Consider the following 21,294-nt stretch of genomic DNA (forward strand, 5'->3'; position numbering starts at 1 on the left):
AAAGTAGGCATTTTATTTCTTCCTCTTCAACCATCCATAAGTATTTTGATATCAGGTTCCCAAAAGTCAGTTTCTTTTTTTAATACTTTACTACGATTCCTATTTGTAAATTCATCCTACAAATCCAGCTAGGAGCTATCACCTCTCAGCCAGTTCCCTGCACACATTTCTCTTTGCCCTCTTCACCCACTGCAACTCTCTGAGCACAGCTCATTTTGTACATTAACAGTTAGCTTGCATTTACTTCTGTTTCCATTCTGAAATCCCTCAGGCATCAACAGGAAATGTGATAGCTATAAAGCTACCATCATTTGGCTTCTCTGGAATCCTACTGTACAGCAACCAGCCTGGAAAGATGCCGGGCAAACCAGCACCTTGGAGAGTTTAGGATAGCTCAAGGCAATGAGACTATCACCTCTAAATATGCTTCTGCTTGCTTTGAAAGGCTATGGTGAAGTCCTCGTGCGCAGTGGCGATTTAGGCCTAAATCAAACCACAGCCAAGTCTATTTTGGATCAACGTTCAAAAGGACATGTTGCTGCTCTTATACGAGCAAGGCAGTAAGGTTGTGCAGCACACTGGCTAGAGCTTGAGATTCTAAGAACCAATAAAACATGCTCATGTTCTTTATTTCTATTGAGTTCGTGATGTGTAGAAATGCATGGAGGGAAGGCAGGGTTCCTTCTGAAACACTCCAGTTGAAACTGAACTTTGAATCCAAGTTATCTTTCTTTCGTTGCATGCTTTCGACTAATGGCAGAATCTTCCCTGGCTATGTTGGCTGAGCAGCTGGATCAAAGATGTCTTTTGTCTCAGCTGTTTCAAAACACAGCAGAGCAGGCATTTTTACTGATGCATCGGCAGTCTGATCAGGGACTTGAAATTAAGCAATTTTTTAAGTTAAGCATGCGTTTGAAAGATCACCTGTAGAAAGAGAGGAAAAGCGAGTTCATTACCTCTCTCTTCCCTGTCTTTCTGTCTTTCAAGTCACTTGTATCAGATTTCTGTAAATGGATTACTTCATTCAATAATGATGTAAGCCTCTCCATAACCTGAGCCACTTCTTTGGGCAGTCTAAAGGAAAAATGTGATATTTTGGAAATATTTACAGCAGTTAAATGAATTGGTCCTTTTCATGTTCTGTTTTGATAGCTTTTCCATTTCATAGGAGTGTTGTGGGTGGGAAACTTTAATTCCTAGAAGAAACAAATTGGCAAATATTATTGGTATTAGCCTAGTTGCTAGGCATCCTAATGGTGGTCCTTCTTGGAACTCCACTGTGCTGCATTATATACACACAGAGGTTGTCAGGTAAGTTATTCAAGTGTAGACAGAAGGAGGAATGTAGAATGATGGAAAGCCTCTTTTTTTTGGATGAAAAACTCCAAAAATGAGCGATTAAAAACATTTAAAATTACCAGAGCCTTTAACAATTTCAAAGTAAAGCTTATAAAATACTGCTTCAAGGTATGAACTCTCTACTTTGTTAATAACTACGTAATTAGAATGTTAGAAAATTATGACATTTGTTATCAAATTATTAAAAACTTAAACCACTCAAACAGTGACTAAGTACACAGAAACAGAATCTGCAGAAAGGGCTAAGCTAGCTTTTCACTGGAGTCATATCTTTGCAGACACAAAGAATGGTTCCTAAACTAATTAAATTTAAAAACTTGTTTACTTACATTTGACAAACTAACTCAGAGCTGAAATAAAGCATAAGTGAGTGCCTTTTTCCTCTGCCTGTGAACATGGAATTCAGAGCATTGTACAGTTCCAAGATCTTATAGGATAAAGCGACCTTTCATCGTCATGAGACACTATCTTCCTTTGGTTATCAATGCATTCTTTCTAAAGGTTATATTTTAAAAACAAAACAAGATACCTTTTCTCCTTATGTATCCACCACACTTAAATCCTTTACCTTTCTTTACCTTTGTAAACTAAAATTAAGGAACAAGTTCACATGAAGTGAATAAGACTTGCACAATTTCCCATCAGGCAAGAGTACAAAGAGCAGCAATCACTGCAAAGCAGTAGATATATACCTTTTACTCCATATGTACCTTTTACTCCAATCATTTTTATCAGTGTTGTATGAAACAATTATAAAATGCTCCATTTTACATGTCTGAGTTAAATATAACTTTATACTCAATTCCAGTTTGACACACATCATTTGTCGTAGTGTGAAGGATTACGAGGCTCTTAATCATAGAGGGAATTGTGACACACAAAGAAATGCTGCCGAGACTAAGGATGTTTATTGCAGGCACTAAACTTCCCAAAGATCTATCGTCCCACATCTGTTAGCTCTGAGACTGCTAGCGGAGAGTACAAATGTAAAACATGCCTCAGAGCTGAAAAAATCTTGGGTCATTACTGCATGTGGTGACTTCAGCAGTAGGTTATGACAGCCAGTTTGGTAACGTTCAAAGCTAGTTTTAAAAGATAACTTAAAAACAAATGGTTGTAAATAGCACGAGGCTAAAAAGGGAACCTTTTTACAATTCTACTCAAATTAATGGTAGACAATCTCTCTACTGTGTTACTCAACATATAGAATTAGACATCTGTAGTAATCTAATAGCTGTATTTGCAGGTATCTCAGAGGGGTTGCATTACTTGTCATGTACAGAATGACGCTTTTCTGCAAAATGAGGAAGCGTTAGAGAACCATGACAGAATATTTTTGCCTTGCATAACTTTCGGGTTGGTTGTAGTATTTACGGTTTGTGGTATATACAAAACGCCATAAATCCTTGGAGAACTCTTTGTCATGTAAAAAATTAATATATTAGTTTTAGAAAACAAATTTAATCACTAGTATATGATAAATAAAAAGTTTTATCTTCCAAGTCTAAATATCATTATATGTTTAAGCAGAGCCACTAAATCTATCTACTTACAAATCAAAGCAGTCATATCTACGTAGATTTAAGTTCTAATACAAGTTTGCATCTGTTTTTAAAGGGTCCTATCAGGTGTATGTAGGAGACTTCTTACAAATCAAAACAACTTAAATTATCGATAAAGTTGCTAATGAAGACTGGATCCTAGAAATGCATGCTTCCTTCTGCGGTGCTCAAAGCCATGCATACATAAAGTGACCTTGCACTCTGTCTTGGGACTGGAGGACATGTCAGTCAGATCTGAAAACATGCTGCTTTCAGGATCCTATTCGAAATGCTGTTCACTACACAAAAAAATCTCATTTGCTTCAATAGCATTATTATACGTTGCATCCTGTCATGTATCCATGAAGTACCTCGCAATTGACTTTGAATATAATTCACCCATCTGAATTCAGGTGGTACTTAAAAGTGGCATCTTCAGGACGTTTAAGACAGCTGAACATGTTTTTCCTTTCTGTGTGATTCATCACTAACTCCAGTTATAACCAAACACTACTTTCAACAATGTAGCTAAATAATTACTATGAGAATGAAATCTGTAAGTCTGCTGGGACTGAAGGATAAAAGCAATTTCACCTCACAGTACTGGTCACAGGACAAAGTTTTCTAAAAATTATGCTAGCTGAAGAGGGGAAAGAAATGTCAAATTCAGAGACCATTTCTGCTCCCAGTTTATCTTCTCTCTGTGATTTCTATTACCTTTACAAAACTATTGGTTTATGAAGAAAAGTATGTTTAAATGTATGCTGCCATAAATGCTTTTCCCTTATTTCTACTACAGAACAGTTTGTGATTGTAGGCACAAACACTTGCTTCTCAACAGAAACCATGATAGCATGCCAGCCTGCCATGAAGTGTTCTTTCCTTTCTACACACCTCACCCACCCAGATTTAGCAGAAACAAGCCAAAAAACCTTCAATGCACAAGGCTACAAACTCACCACATTTACATAAATAAGTAGTTCTTCTCCATAGCAAGAAAGTAAGAAAAGTCACAGAAGAAAATGTATCTAGCAACACCTCACCAGTCTCCCACTGACAGCCAAGATAATATCCTCTTAATTTCCACTACTTAGCTAACTAGCAAAGGTATTTTACTACAGGAAATTCAACCTTTATTTCTTGCTGCATGTTACTAAAATTTAGAGACTATGCTTCTAATGGCTTGTCTCTCTGCTACTATCTCCTCTTTCTAATGTCTTCTGTGGACTCTCGGAATGGAATCAAATCCCAGGCTTGTACAATAACACCTACTGATGATAATGCTCCCTTCTTGCCTGATAAAGCCTCAATGTATTTACATTTACAGTTGTAGCTACTGGGACATCTCTGAGCCTAGGCAAGATCTCCAACTAGAATTAAACATTTCTGGATTTTCAACTTGATCTTAAATGATTAAGACTAGGAAGCTTCAGTTCAAAATAAAACAGGAAAAAAAAAGGAAAAAAAAATCAAGATCATGACAAAGAAGACCCTGATGGAGGGTCTATAAAAGATAGATAAGAGAAGGTACACAAGCTATTATTATTTACTCAATTTCATGTCAAAAGAAGTAACTAATGAAATTACCAGGAATCAATTAAAAAAAACCAACAGAGGAGCGGAAATACTTTCTCCACACAACACATAATGAAATCCTACTGCCACAGCAGAGATGCTGTAGAAGCCAAAACTTAAAAACTACATAAAATGGTGAAGGATACATCTATTGATAGTTATTAAGCAAAAGTTCAGATATAAACCTTAACTAAGGTAGTGTCTAAAACAATGATTACTGGAAATAGACTGAGAGTGAGATCTTATTTCTAATTGGCCGCTGCTGGGGACAAACTCATTAGGCAGACCTTTACACTTGCCCAACTACCAGGCATAGATCAATCCTGTTGAAGTTTTACAAAGAGAGCTGATCTTGCCAAATTTCAACCATTCAAGAAGACAGAATCCACAAACTGAACAACACTATCACAGCTAGGGATCACACTGTCTCAAAACAAAAGCGTCAGGAGATCTAATCTTACAACAATATAATGCCTTCTTAAAAAAATGTGTGCACACCCACATATGTGCTTTTATAGCAACAAAATTAAAAAAATCTAGACTGGCTCACATATGCCAATCATCGCTAAAATCTAATCCAACAGAGAAAGAGCAGTGAGCTGAATTCCTGAATTTTAATCTAATGTAAATGGCTTAATACTTTTATTTTTTGATTTTCATGGGTGAGTTCTGTTAGAGCTCTGGAGTGTTCTGATAGTTATTCGTAAAGTGTATCAGGAGCGATATTAAAATTTACAGCTCTAGAGATAACAGAGATTTAAGGTCATGAGTATCAATGCAGAATTCTTTGAGTCATCAGTTTGGGTGTTAACAAGCTATTGTAAAAGTGAGGGCAATTACTACGTGTGCTGGCAGGTTCAGCGAGCTCTGTCCCTATTCAAATGATGATTACTCCTGTGAGAAATAACACTGTGTGACAGAAGTAGTCCTGGAGAGAAAATTTTAACCGAAAACCCTATGAGAAATTTAAGCTGAACCCTTCCTTGGTTTACCAATTAAGGCAAACCATAAGTACACTTGCAAACAGGAAATGAGAGTAAAATGCCTTATACTTTGTTTTTATAAATACGAACACATACACCTTCAGCACTGAACCTTAACTCATCTGTATACTTCCACATTTCTTTACTGCCTCCAAGTCACTGTTTGCGATTAAACTAATTCTTTCTTACCAGTAAAAGCCGTTTCTTTTTTAAAAAAGAAAAAGGTTGTGTATTATTGTTTCCTAAAACAACAAGCACAAGAAACAGAAAATAATTTTTACAGTAGTTATGCACATGCAGTGCACGCACCTGTAGTTTGGACTTTGTGGCATTAAAACAAGCCAACTGCGTATTTAGATACCTTACATGTAAACCATTGCGAAAATTAAGACAATAATAACGTAGTTTTTCACAAATCTATGTTGCGATAAAACCCACTTATTTTACATTTGTATTTCTATTGTATATTGGTTTCATTCTGGAAGAAGGTTACCCATGATTCCACGTGTGAGCAGCACAGACTCAGTAACGTGTCTGAGCACAGTCCCTTGCTGTCACAGACACTAATTCCACTGAATGTACCAAGATCCATTTTAAAACAGCTTACACTGTTTGCCATTGTGGCTTTTACTAAAAGCTCTTCCAAAATCTTAAGTACTTTGAAACAGTTCTTGAATTTTAAGCCTAAATTTATTCATGAACAGTTTATACCCATGTGCTCTAGTGCCAGCATTGTCTGTAATCTACACTGGATCTTCTCATGCAGTGGAATTTATCTCTGCAAAATGTATCAGAGTAGGAACATTCTGAATTTTTATCCACTCTCCTACTTATTTCTGTGTTTTTAATTCACCTCTTAAAATTTTTTCTAAAGCCTTGCAAGTTCCTGAGGACAAACTAATGGGCCTGACTTATTGCCATTTGCTAAACAAGCATTCCGGGTTTGCGGGCCACCCACAACCTCGCAGAGCGGCACGATCGGCATTCTTATTAACGGGCCTATGAGTCTGTGTGCCAGCTCTTGTATTACTCCGAATGGAAGTCACCTCCTTTTCTTATTTGAACATGCTTGGCTCAGAAGTAGGTTTCACCACAGGTCTGCTTACTTCTATTTCTACAGGTTCATTCAGTCTCTTTCCTTTACCTCTACATTCAATGTCACTCATTGATAAGCTCAAAGCATTTCCCAATCCTAGGTGAATTCCAAGTCATCTCAAATTTCTGTGCCTTAATTCAACAAGTCCTATTTTCCTTAATAGGTCCTCAGTTTTTGACATTTAAAAGAATCATTTCCTATAATGTTACAGATAGCTTTACACCCTGTAAACTCACTACAATGACTGAACTTAATGTATATGTAAGATACCACATAAGGTAATAACCTACTTTGTTATCTACTTTTCTTGTGCTTCTATAGGTTGACATACTTCTAGTTCAAAAGCAAATTAGGAGTGCCTTTTTTTTTTTAGTTAAAAGATTCAAGCTTTTGGCATCATATTTCTGTCACAGAAGTTAATGTATACAGTTGTATTTTGTTTTAAACTGGATTTTATCTGACAAAGCTAATGGTTAAAAGATAAGTGTCCTATTTAATTGGGTAAATCTGAGTGATTTGGTTTTTCAAACCCAGATCGGGTTCAAATCCAAACAACGCTTTATTCAAACAGATGATCCTTGACACAGAGGTTCATTTAAAAAAGGTTCCTGCTCTGATCCATTTCTCCTATATGCTTTTAGAATAATGGACACAGCCAGCAACATGCATATTGAAAGTATTTTTCCAGCTTTCTTACCTCCTCTACTCTGCTCTCGTGAGACCCTACCCAGAGTACAGAGTTCAGCTCTAGGGTCCCAAACACAAGAAGGACATGGACACGTTAGAGCAAGTCCAGAGCAGGGTCATGAAGATGATCCAAGGGCTGGAGCACCTCTCCTATGAAGAGAGGCTGAGAGAGTTGGGATTGCTTAGCCTAGAGAAGAGAAGGCTCTGGGAAGACCTTCTAGCAGCTTTCCAGTACCTAAAGGGCATCTACAAGAAAGCTGGAGAGGGACGTTTCACAAGGGCATGTAGTGATAGGACAAGGGACAATGGCTTTACACTGAAAGAGGAGAGATTTCTATTAGATCTAAGGAAGAAACTCTTCACTCTGATGGTGGTGAGGCTCTGGAACAGGTTGCTCAGAGAAGCTGTGGCTGCCCCATCCCTGCAGGAGTTCAAGGCCAGGTTGCATGAGGCCTTGAGCAACCTGGTATAGTGGAAGTTGTCCCTGTCCATAGCAGGGAGGTTGGAACTAGGTGATCTTTGAATGTCCCTTCCAACCCAAACCATTCTATGATATTATTAAAAAGGGTTAGGAAACAGAAGTTATCAGAAGATGACACAATACTTACTCTCATACAGTCTAAGGAGTGCAATTAATAAACCACCTTTCACATAACTAAACAACAGGTTGCCCATCCAATACTTTAAACCACTGGGTTTTTAACTACTACTGGCCACCACGCCACCTCCCTCCAATCACCTCATTGTGCAGCTCTCCACAAGGAATATTTATCCACTCACCACAGACAGAGCCTCGCACTAATCTCCTTAAATGTGGTCTCTCGGGGAGGTAGCGGTATTTGCATCCAAAGATACTGAGGTTTGACGTGTGATCTCCGAAGAAGCGGAGCTGGCGGTATCTCTCCCCACAACGGTAACAGAAATTAGTGTTACACTGTGAACAGGTCATGTGGTCACACCCTTCTGTTCTCTGGATGTGGATCTTTATGAGCAGAAAAAAAAAAGAAAGTATTATTTTTTTTCCCCTCCCTAAGCACAGGAAAGTAGGCACTACCTGGCACAGTCCATGCATCAGATGAAAAGCAATCCCCTGCTTAACTCAGCATTTGCATTAATTAATACTGCAGCTGTCCTAAGACAATAATGTTTTTCTACGGCATGTTTCGGAACATCAAATATGAGTTATAGTTGTTTCCAGACTTCCATACATATTTTCTACGTAATTCTCCTTCTTTGTTTAAACACTGTTTGTATCAGATGAGAATGAGCGATCCCCACCCTTACGGAAAACTTGTTTCTACTACTCAGACACATTAGCACCAAACTTAATTAAAAACAAGAGCAGCACAGTAAATAGTTATGAATTCTGTTTGACTCCTCCACAGGTGGGTTTCCCTCTTATGTCACCTGTGGCCCCACTCCCTTTCCCACTACCATCAAGAATTGATTTGGTGTTTCATAATAAATGCCAGGAAGGCTCTGCTGTTAGAGTGAATGATTTGAAAAGTATATATATATATTTTTTTTTTAGTAAAAAAAGATTCCACAAACCATATACAGGAACTACACCAAGTTTTCATAATGCCCGCAGTACAGGATCAAGCTGGGCTGCCTAGGTTCTACATCCATCTTTCTGCTGCTCACATACATGAAATAACTCCATTCCTGTATCTCCATGTACTCTTCCGCAAAACTGGCACATTTACCTACTTTGCACAGATTTTGTAAGGCTTCAGTTTTATTTTACAGTTCTGAGAGTTTTAGGAGAGAGGGTAGGTCTTAGGACTGAGTATTTCACCAAATCAGCTACAATTACACAACTACTTCTAAATCTTGTCAACTCCAATTGTAGCTAGCAAGGTGGCAAACGCACCTTTCCTAGCTCACAAAATTGCTAAAGACACCCCCTCCCGGTCCCAAGACCATGCTCCACAATGGAATGGCAGATCAAGTTACCTAATAATTGAGTTTGGAAATGACCTCTGGAGGTCATCTATTTTAACCTCTAGCTCCAAGCTGGGCTAACTTCTAAGTCAGATCAGTGCTCCAGGCCTCATCCCACTAGATGTTAAATATTTCCTAATACGGGTATGTCAGTCTCTTTCAGCAACCTGTCCCACACTTGGGAATATTCCCGTCCTCCCTGGGAATATTTTCCCTTACATTCAATTGGAATTTTACTTGTTCAAACTTGAGATGAATGAATGCCTTCTGAAATTCTTATCTGTATCTACATGTATTTATTTCGCTGGGTGGTACAGGCGAAGACAAGACATCAGCACTCAGTGGCCCTGCAAGCACCAGAGATGCTGAAAGCTCAGGGACAACCGAAGCCTCCCACCTCAAGATATAGAATCATAGAATCATAGAATCGTTAGGGCTGGAAGGGACCTTCAAAGGTCATCTAGTCCAACCCCCCTGCAAGGAACAGGGATATCTCCAACTAGATCAGGTTGCTCAGGGCCTCGTCCAACCGGGCCTTGAACGTCTCCAGGGATGGAGCATCCACCACCCTCTCTGGGCAACCTGTTCCAGTGTTCTACAACTCTCATGGTAAAAAATTTTTTCCTAATATCCAATCTGAATCTACCTCCCTCTATTTTAAAACCATTACCCCTTGTCCTAACACAACAGGCCCTCCTGAACAGCCTCTCCCCATCTTTCTTGTAGGCCCCCTTGAGGTACTGGAAGACTGCTATAAGGTCACCCCGGAGCCTCCTCTTCTCCAGGCTGAACAGCCCCAACTCTTTCAGCCTGTCCTCATAGGAAAGGTGCTCCAGTCCTCGGATCATCTTCGTGGCCCTCCTCTGGACCCTCTCCAACTGGTCCATGTCCTTCTTATGTTGGGGGCTCCAGAACTGGACGCAGTACTCCAGGTGAGGTCTCACGAGGGCAGAGTAGAGGGGGAGAATCACCTCCCTCGACCTGCTGGCCACGCTCCTCTTGATGCAGCCCAGGATGCGGTTGGCCTTCTGGGCCGCAAGAGCACATTGCCGGCTCATACTGAGCTTCTCGTCCACCAGTACTCCCAAGTCCTTCTCCTCAGGGCTGCTCTCGATCCATTCACCACCCAGTCTGTATTTGTGCCTGGGATTGCCATGACCCAGATGTAGGACCTTGCATTAAGGTCAAGACTGTTGAACTCTCCTCTATCTTCAACTTACCAACCCAATTTATTAAGGTACGATCCATCCTAATGAAAAATCTTTGCAAGCCTGGAGCCTATGAAAAGCCTAGATGCAAATACTAATACCAAAACTTCTTCACATTGCAAAAATAAATTAATTTTACTTGGTAGCAAGAATTTCAAGGAGCTGCTGGCAACAGCTCTGTATGTTCTACCCTGAACACTTTTCAGAAATATCCCGTTCTTGGACACTGCCTGTCACCCTTCTATCCACGCTTTCTTAGAAGCATCCCAGCTCCAGTTAGCTAGGGACCACTCCAGTCACTCCTAAATCTACTTGTTTCTGCTCTAAGTTCTCCAGACATACTGTCCTTTTAAAACAAAGAAATTGATATAGGATTTATTTTCTTACAGACACATATTGCAATTACACGTACTTTATCTTTGCTTCTTCAAAAAGTAAAGTATTGAAAAATTTTTAGTGAATACTTATCTGCACATATATGACTGTCTTCAAAAGCTCCAAATTCAGAACAATTGGTTGAACCTACCTATATTCCTTGTTTCAAAAAACTTTCCCTTTTTTAGTCAGGAGAGACTTCATTAAAAAAAAGGGAAAAAAACCAAACCCAAACCTTAGATGTGGGGATTGGATATATCCCTATCATACACATGCAGACTGACAATGCCAGATGAACTCTGTATGACTCGGTCGGGCTGCTTTCAAGCCTAAGACACAACATCTCACCAGATCAACTTCAGCTCTGGTTCACACGGACATGCCTCGCTCCCCTCAGGATAATCCACTGACAGAGATGGATTACAAATCTATAGGTTGGGAAAGCAGTCACTGATGGGTCAGATATCACACAAGCGTTCCTGCTCCGTTGGCACTACGGCGGCTCGCAGCAGGCAGCCGGGGGAAGGCGTGGGGCCGGGAATGTGACTTGCTATAGTTAGCTGCGGCCGAGCGGGGTTGGGTGCCTTGTCACTGCAGGCTCCCCAGCAGCGGGGTGCGGGTGAAGGAGGCGGCAAGGGGAGGGCACGGGGACTGTAAGCTCAGTTTCTGGCTCCAAGCGTTCAAGCAGCATTACTGGCTTCATGCTGCACCCAGAGCCAGCTCAAACGAAAAGACGTACCCTCAACCTCATGGGGAAAAAAGTTTAGTTGTTCAGAAACCCAAGAACAGCTCCCATAACAAGAGGGGTGAAAATCACACACCAGCAGCAAAGCACACATAGGTCAGAGCCTTAAGGAAACAGCTGAAGTAGCACAGTGGCTACTCAGACCCTCACTTCACACCCTCTGCACGTTACATGCCCTCTCACAGAAACCTTCCAGTAAAATTGCTTCCAAGAGATCAGAGGATGAGAGTGGCCATTTCTTCCCCTCTGACTCCTGAAGAACACCTGGGCACAGCTTTAACCCTTCATATACAAGCAAGGCCTCTCCTTCCTCCAGAGGATGAGAAATAATTTGCAGACCACCTTTAAAAACTATGCCACAAGTTATTTGATAACGCTTACATTAAACAGAACAGTGAACCCACAGATAAGAAGTACATACTGCTTGATTTGCATTGACATCTTTGTTTACTTAAATTTCTGCTGCTGTTCAAAACCTTCTAAAGCTAGAGTCCCTATTTGGTGTTTCCCCAATGAGTGTTGCTTTTGAAATCTGTAGTAAGATAACAACAACATGAGGTATTTCTCTCTGAGAGAGATCAGGAAAATATAAGCTATTTCTATTTGGTGCACTAAAGCTGTGTTCACCCATAGGAAAAATAATCAAGTTTAAATATATTTAACAGTGCCGCTAGTATTCACATTACAAAGGATTACATTCTTTCAAAGCACTTACCAAAACCACTGCAAAACTTGTGAATACTTGCCTAAGGATCTGCCTATATATACATACACCGTAAGAGCGTTCCCATTTTCTCACCTGCACGCCCAGACAAGATAATTGTGCATTCTACTTCTCTGGGGTATGGCTACTTAAGGAAAGAATCTGTGTGTACATGGAATTATCTCCAGAAGATATCTGTAGAGTATGGTCAGTTTATGTTGTAACCAGTATCACACTTCAAAGGTTACCAGTAATTCTCCAAATTATCTCAGTAAAGAAATTCTACCTGTACTGAAGTTTCTACCTTTAATTTCCGTTAGCTTCAGCTTTAGTCTAAAGACTAAATACTAACATCTTGACACAATTTAATCTTGGCTTTTCCCTCAGTTTGCTGATTTTGGCTGCTGCGAATTTTTTAATCAAAACATAAAAGAGGTTCTTTAAAGAGAATATATGGACATATCAGAACAAAGTGTTATCACCTGAAACACTGCGTATGTGGATCTAGAAGAGGATAAATAAAATAGTATGTTACCATCTCTGTTTTCTCTGTCACTCTTTTCTATTTTATTTGGAAATATGATAGTCATTTGATTCAATGTTATTTTACATAGAGGTTTTGAGAGAGTGGCTGGAGAGAGGCAGACAAAGTATTAGGTCCAACCCCTCCTGAGTCCAGGTTGTTAACTGTTGGTATGTTGTGTGCCCATGTGCCCAGACATCTATTAATGTTTTGATGAAGAATGCTGCATAAGATGTATTTTTTTACAGTAACACTAACCACTGGTTGCTACCACTAGTTGCAAGTTATAGATTTGATTTAAAAACAATGTGTTGATATAAACATTTTGGAGGTTGCAGGCAGGAAGAATTTTACTCACTTCTGAATAAAAAAAAAACCTATCAGGAGTGGGAGTAGCAATACAATTTATGAAAGGGTTTAACTCCCTCTTTGATATTCACTTATAATACCACATTACCGGGAAGGACTTCTTAACAGAGGTTCTTTTTCTGTGCTAACTTCCTAACTTTCCATACCATGCAGAAGGTTTTATTTTCTTTTGATTAAGAAAATAAATCTAAAGTCTTTTTAGAATTAATTGCCAAACTCATGCAACTCCAGGCTTCAAAATTAGTGACTTAACCTGCATAAAGTTTCACGTGTCCAGCCTTTTCTTTTGAACTTGGCAAAAACAGTTGTACGTTTGGCATTTCACATTTAAAACTTATTGATGATAAACACGTTAGAGTTAGTAGTTTTAGTTCCTTTCTCTTTCTAGTTAACTCTTCTGTTTTTCCTCATTTATACTTTTTTGCTTGGTGCATTTTCTTCTTTTTTTTTTTTCTTCTATTTCAACAGTTACATCTTTCACATTGTCATAAAATCTGAATCTGGACACAAGACAAAGAATTAAAAACAAAACAGATACTTCTTCCCACTCCGAAAGGAACAAAGTTTGTAAAAGGATTTTATTGTTAAGACTTTCCAGAAAGTGAACATTTTTAGAATTGGCTCAAACCTACCAACTCTTACCAAACAGCAAGCTGTTAAAACTCAGTTCAAATATCAGGTGTGTGCTGGATGAGTAAACAACTGACCGGTGAACTCAGAGCTTTCTTAATTTTTCTTAGTGTTTTGAAATCTTTCAATTTCAAGCTATGGCATCACAGGCAATTCTTTCCCCAAGACCAAAATAAGATACTTAATAAATGGATAAACATTCTCTTATTTGCTCAGGGTAAGGCTCAAAGTGTGACCAAAGTATACTTTGGACATTTAGAAGTAAATCTTCCCATTCAATATTCATTTCCTACCAAATGTTCCAGTTTCCTTACTTTGTCCTTTCCATGAAGTAGATGTAGAGCAACAGATATGTTCAAATCAGATACTCCCTTTCAAAAAAAAGGACAGTCTCCCACCACCATGGTGCTCTCAAGGATTTGATTTACTACTCTGTCAGTAGCTGGAAATAAGTGCTGTGAAAAAAAAAAAAGGGAACAAACACGCTGGCCACCTTCACTAAGGGCGGCTGGGGCAGAGGTGCGAGGGGCTGTTGCATCTCATTTGAGTAGCAGGAAGTATTTCCTATCCTGGAAAAGATTAATGTCATTTGTAGGGTGTGGGACTACACTTCAGTGTTGAAAATTAAACTAATTAATGAGAAAGGTTTGTGAAGAATTGACATTTAATCCTAAAATACTTTGGCAAACTGGTTTTGCCAAATCTTAAAGTCTCCCTCAGTCCTGTTGATAGAGTACTGTCTGCCATACTCAGAAACTGAATTCACCCAAGGTCTTTAGAGAAATATGGTGCCCTTTGTCAGGTTTTCCAAAGCTTTACATTTCTTTAAAGCTTTATTTTATGAATAATTTATTCTGTAACACACCTTCATTATAGGCATACAAAGCCCTCTCTTATGAATTCCATAAAATTTCTTTAACATGCAGAGATTCTACAGAATCAGTGAGGGAACCAGTAAGACAGACATTTGACTGGTTTTTGTCAATGGGTCACTGACAGGAATCTGCACAGCAAGTGTGAATTTGATTTCTAACGCTGAGCAGAAGCTACAAACATTTACTTTAAATACGTATTTAAATGGTTTGAAGCCACTACCTGCAAGTCAAGGGAGAGCAGCTCACCTTGCATTTTGGACACTTCTGGGCATTCCTCTGCCCGTGTTCGATTTCGTTGGCCCAGTGACGCAACAGCTTGTCTCCCTTCTTGTATTCTTTGCAGTTAACGCCTTCATGCCAGGGAGAGTGGCACTTGAAACACCAGACGAATTGGCAAGATGGACACTGGATCTGTATAAACGAGAAAACACCACACGTTTGCAAGCTGGGCGCAAATCCAATTGGAAAGCCCGTTTTAAAACCACTGCTCTTAAACCAAGAGAGTAGCTGCCCAGCAAAGGTCTAATGTTGAAATGTCTGTTTTAAAAATGCATGAAGTTGTGGAAGCGAACTTTTTTTTTTTTAAAAAAAGACAGAAAAATACAGGACTAATTGCTAAAGCCAGGAAAGGCCCCTGTAAAGGCAAACAAAGCACAAGTAACTTGGTTTAAGCATAGGAACTGCTTTCCAAATTCACTGTGTGGCTCAAATACCAAAAGGTAAAATCCGGGAACCCTGTTCAGTTGCCTTCAATACATGTGTCAGATCATCTAAAAATTAGCAGCCAGTTTTCAGTGTGGTGGATCTCAGTCTTCCAGTTATAAACTTCACTGCCAAGGCTACCACCAGAGTACCTGGTCTTCTGAGGGGGCTCTACAGAGCCTAGAATGGGTTATGAAGCTTATATTGGACATGGTCCTGGGAAAAAGGGACCAAGAAGAAGGGTCTCAATCCAGTGCCACAACTACCACCCAGAAGTCAGGTGCCTCCTTTTGCTCGTGATTGCGTAAGGGCAAGGTGAGGCTGTGCCAAACAGCCCACTTGCTACAGATGACACCTAACAGCAGAAAACACAAGTCAAGCTCCTTAAATTGACAAAGAATCTATTCTTCCCACTCCCTGGATTTCAAATCATTGCGTCAAACAAGTACCATGGTCACCATGTCTTCCTCCAGAGCCTGGCTATTTTTTCGAAAAACGGTATGGCAGCTGCTGTGTTTACAGAAGTACTAAACGCAGGCACGCTGCAGATGCTTATCTGATAAAAGACAGGCCTCCTGCCTGGATTGTGACTAAGGAAAGCACGAATTAGAAGCCACAATAGACACAGGCATATCTAGGCTCCTGCAACATCCTCACTTCTGCTGTGTTTGGCAGCAAAACATCTCAGCCTGAGTGACGGGAAGGCACACTCCTCTCAAGCGACTGCTGAGTCCTGTCCACCAGCTCCAGTTTGTGTCCATGCCTGGCACTGCTCTGGCTTTGTACGAGGTGACAGACAGGACTGAGGAATTCAACCAGCCAAAAAAAGGCTCTTTGGTTCTGTCTGTGTCCAGACTTGGTTCACCATCGAGCCACGGATGTCTGTGCTGGTCGTGCATGGTATGAGGATGCTGTTCAGGAAACTACATCCTAGGGTGCAGTCACATTAGACGGCCCCAAAACATATTTTCAAAGTCCTCGCTCCCACCAGTTGCTGTGTCCTCTGCTCAGGCATCGACTGTTAGTGTGCTGCCTCAGCTCCAGTTAAGAGTCCAAAGTAGGTGCTCCCTCAAGTATTTTGCTGGGGGGCAGCCAGAATTATTATTTTCATGTGCAATTCCTACATCTATCACTACCAGCATGCTAACACAAAGCTGATCTCTCATGCATGACCAAGAGCTATCTGCTACCCTTAATGCTATTCCCCAAGTTCTAGACAGAGAGGTAGCATTTAGTTTTTTGCCTTTAATGTTTCACTTTAAAACCCTAATTGACACAATGGCTCAAGTTGAGCGTTTTTATGACCCTAGCTGATCCACTTTTCAGTAGCTGTCTTTAACTTCACCTGTAGAAGGTAAAATTTTTTTTTAAAAAACACTGCAGTAGTGTGTAACAGTCAGTTTCATTTGTATAAACTGATGTGCCTCTGTCTGTGCAGCACCGTTTAACTAAGTATTTTAACTTTTAATGGTGGACTATACGATATCTTGCTCAACGCATCACTTCAGCTTACCTCTTTATGCTAATCCACAAATACAGATCAGCAAATGCCAGAATGGGAGTTAGTAGTCAAGAGAATTAATAATTTTCTCACTATCCATAAGACAGCATTTCCCCCTCCAGGATCCTTTCCCTGGGCATAAGGCATAAAGCGCAAAGGGAAGCAACATCAAGAAGTAGACAGATTTTCTTCCTATTACAACACATTAACCTTTTAGTCAGTTACCATCTACTAGTTGTTATCCTTGTAAAAAAAAATCCTACATGCATTAAAGTGTTAGAATACATATATTTCCTTCATCTCAAGCAGACTTAAAGAGAGTATAATATTAAAACTTACTTACTGCTTTCTATAGCTAAAAGTAACGTTTTTGTGAAGGCACACAGTAAGACACCTCACACAGAAGAAACCTACGCTTATTTCATTGACAGGAAGCATGTGATAAGCTACTGAAGACACAAGTAGGCAGCACAAAACCAGGAAAGAAAAACAAACAAAACTTGACTGCAGGGAAACAACATGTTAAAGCTGCAACGTGTGGATTACAAACATTATAGCTTTTTGCATGAAAACACAGTAATGTCTAAGGCCAGGATAAAACAAAAGCAATACGAAACATAACCAGTGCCCTTTCTGTGATTTGTTGGTCTGCTGGCCCAGATGCTACACCAAAGGAAATACACTATCCTGGACCTCTGTTTCCCAGATGAATTCTCCTAATAAAAAAAACTTAATAGGAAAGAGGAAAATTCCCACTCTGAAGAACCTAAACAACGGCATATTTATTGCTACTAACCAAACTAACACAGAGCACTGATCTACGTTTCCACAATCCTTTAGAAATTAATATGCACAAGATATTAGCTTACTAGCAACTGTCCCACCCAACAGCTCCATATCTTTTTTTTTTTTTTCCTTCTTCCCTGTCTCCTCCTGTCCTCCCCCAGCTTCTAATTTACCTTTTTCAATACTGCATGTCACAGTGACCTACTGCTGGGAAAACAGATTATAGCATGCATCACGTTATATTACTCAGTATTTGTTATATTTCAGCCAAAGATGAAGCTTGTAGCCACAATTAAGTGTTCTCCAACTGGAAAGCTTTCATCAGCTGCAGTATTCAGACATTTGAGATGGAACAAGAATGTTAAAAAATGCAAATCCAAACCAACTGATCTGGGAAGCTGCAAGTTAAAGCTTGCTTCTTAAATGAAATGCCAACATAATCTGAAACACAAGTTTTGTGGGTTTGTTTTTGTTTTTTGAAAATCTGACACAAACTCATTGCAGGCTCCATCCTTCTACTATAGCACGTATATAACTGCAAGAAATATAGCATCCATCAGGATATATATTGAATCTTATAAATGCACACTGACATCAGATGTTTCCAAATACGTTACTTAGAAAGTACTGAAATACAGGATGAGGCTATAACCGCATGAACTCAGAATAACATTTGTTACCACGAATGGCCCTGACTCACTGAAGTAAACTAGTGGGAACTGTCTACTTCATTACTAGGTTTGGAGTTCCTAGTTTCCTCTTCCACCTGCCACCCCTGACAGCATCTTCCACAAAACCGAACTGGTAAATAGTTTTTACAGTTTGAATGGGCCACTTGACTTCTCTGTTGTTCAATACTGTCTGAACACACATTAAGCAGGCAAAGAAAAGTATGTTCTTTTTAAAGTACTTATGAACCTTATTTTTCTTGGAATTAGCGGCCACAAAATAAAACCCTAAACCTATTCAAACTTGGATACAGTGTGACACCAGTGCACTTCAACAGGAACACAACAGTGCAATCAGAGCAGTCTTTCAGATTCTTATTCTATTCTTTCTCTGCTTTTCTGGAAGAAAAAAAGTCAAGTAATATTTGCTTTATGTTTCAGTATTAGTGCATGAAATCATCATAATAAGAACACAGAAATGCTATCTACATATAATTTAAAGCAGTAAACTATATAGTTTGTCTGCTTTGCTGGACTATAATATCTCAAAAAACACCAAACAGTAATCTAGTGTTTTCTCAAATACGTTTTTCCTCACACAAACTTTTTTCCATTTATTTTACGACTTCCATTTCAGTTGATCAGAATTGAGAGGATGGATATATACACAAACTTCTATGCCATCTGGAGGTCAGTCTCCCTTGAAATAGAAAAGATTACACAACTTCTCATACTAACCCTTTTGGTTCTCAGCTTTCTGAAACACTGACCTTTGAGGCTAACATTTTCCATTTTCTTAGCCAGCCTCTTTACTGCAGACTATTCTAACTATCATTTTCCTCGCCTCCCAGGAAAAGACCTTTCAAAATTAGGTAGGTAACAGCAACACAAAACACTGCTTGATGTGGGATAACTATAACTGACTGCACATTAAAAAAAGATCAATGTGACAGCCTGAAGCTGCAAAGAGTTAGGAGGATTTTCTGCTGCTTAGTGGAATGCTAGCTATATAATAGGATGGCTGAATTAATTGCGCAATTAACTGATTACATGAATTACCATCTCTAGCTACAGCTATACAGTCACTTTATCCAAAATAAGTATGGGCTTCTGTCAAAACAGCTGCCGTCTCCTCATCACCAACCCGTCCTCTCTCTTGTACCAGCTGAAAATAAGCAACAACAAACCAAACCAATCTTGTATCGCATTGGAGCTGATCTTTGATCCAGCTCCCAGTGTGACATCAAAGCGTCAACATGAGCAAAAGCAAGCTGGCAGGAATGAACAGCTAAGAGCAAAGAGGGAGAGCACGGCAAAATCGCCACGTCCACAGCAGTTCAGCCTCAAGGCAGACTGAAGTGATGTGCAGCCACGAAGATATCTGCTACTCAAGGTTAAAATCTGACACAAAAAGGGAGGAACTGATTGATATGAACCACACAGATCCACTCTTTCACAGCGTCCCTTCAGGTACAGACTCTTACTAGTTCTAGCATAACAAGTTTCAGAACGTCTCGAGTAGTTCAAACAAAAGATAGTTTATATAACGACTACACTGAAAAAAACATTTAATATTTCCAAAGCCAAGCACTCAAGCCTTTCTTTTATGCGATGTGTATCTCGACAGAAATGAGCAAGGAAACTTCATTATGAACCTCACAGGTTAACCAATAAGGCAGAGATCGAGTCCAAAAAATCAAGAACTGCTTCTTTATGGGAGGTGGCAGGTCAAAGAACTAACATTAAAATAACAGCTGAAATCCAGGGTTTAGGGGAAAAAAATTAAAAAAAACCCCAATCCAAAAAACCCCTCACAGAACAAGCCAACATACTCACTCTTGTGAAACTCATCTGTTCCATACATAGGAACTACCAATTTTCCCATTTGTGCCCGTTTCCTTTGCAGTTTGGCATACCAGCTTTGACCAAAGGTTTATCAGGATCTTCTCTGCAAACAAGTCTTATACTTCCAATTTAGGTCATAAGAGAGGGGGCAGGGGTATTTCCTTATTTAAAGCTGGATCCATTTGTGATACAAATATTTGGTACAGGAAACAATGTCACACTGCTGTATTGTGCTGTCTTAAGTAACACTAATGGGAGAAAAAGGTTTGGAAAACAAGTTTCCCTTTTCTTCCCCTCCTTAACAGACATGCACCAGGTAACTTTCTAGGCTTAGCAAATCAAGACTTCTATCTTAGAAACGAAAAACAGCAGCAGTAAACTGAACTGCTGGGCTTAGATCAGTTTAGCTGACATGAAACAGCTATAGTAAGGAAAATTAATCTAATAACTTTGCTACCTCTTTAAATTTAGATGTTAAGTTTATTTATAATTTTAATTCGTGTACCAAATTTTAGGAATGCTATTAATAACATTTCAACAGCATCCATTCAAATGTACTCTCGGATTTTACAGTGTTCCTGTTGCAGCGTACAGGAAAGTGAGGACACTGGCACTGAGCCCTCGTGTGCAGTGATCCTACTAGTAGGCTTGTGCGTAGACTTTCCCCAGGCATGACTCAGTTCTTCTGAAGGCAGCACTTCCAGCGCTGGCACAGAATTCCTCTGGTGCAATTGCTGTTTATATTGCTTGCATGTGAATATGTGAGTCTCCTAGTCTCCAGCCAGATGCCTCCGATGCTATATGCAGAAGAAAACGAGTCCATACCGCCGAAGAGCCTTTAATTCCAGGCACAGGCAAGTTATTATACAAACAATCACACGAGAATCTAAGAAAACTGAGACAATAATGGTCCATAGCTATGTATGTATTTACTCACACATACACAATCTCATGCATAGTCCTCCTTCTAAATCTTATCCCTGCAGCAAAATTCATTCTTGTGCTAAGCTTAAAATAAGTCACTAAAACTGTACCTACGTCAGAGAACAACAAAGGTTCTGGGAGCAGACCGAAGTGCTGGACCATGATTGTCCATGCTGTTTGCTAGCACTTTCCTAATTGTATTTCTGACCTGCATCAACTAGACATTCTTCCAGGCAACACCTGGCCACAGCTCAA

At 39.6% G+C, this 21,294-nt stretch overlaps 1 protein-coding gene across 1 annotated transcript in view; it reads right to left on the minus strand.

Moving 5' to 3' along the window:
- RNF217 (ring finger protein 217) overlaps positions 1-21,294 on the minus strand; it is a 60,349-nt gene that overhangs the window by 2,290 nt on the left and 36,765 nt on the right. Inside the window, exons 3-4 of the mRNA XM_086632101.1 lie at positions 14,860-15,024; positions 8,022-8,223 (exon numbers count right to left, since the gene is read on the minus strand). Of these exons, the coding sequence (XP_086488227.1) occupies positions 8,022-8,223; positions 14,860-15,024 (367 nt within the window). The remainder of the gene's footprint in view (positions 1-8,021; positions 8,224-14,859; positions 15,025-21,294) is intronic.

The sequence above is a fragment of the Tauraco erythrolophus genome, chromosome 2 (assembly GCF_009769465.1).
Source record: "Tauraco erythrolophus isolate bTauEry1 chromosome 2, bTauEry1.pri, whole genome shotgun sequence".
Lineage (NCBI taxonomy): Eukaryota > Metazoa > Chordata > Aves > Musophagiformes > Musophagidae > Tauraco > Tauraco erythrolophus.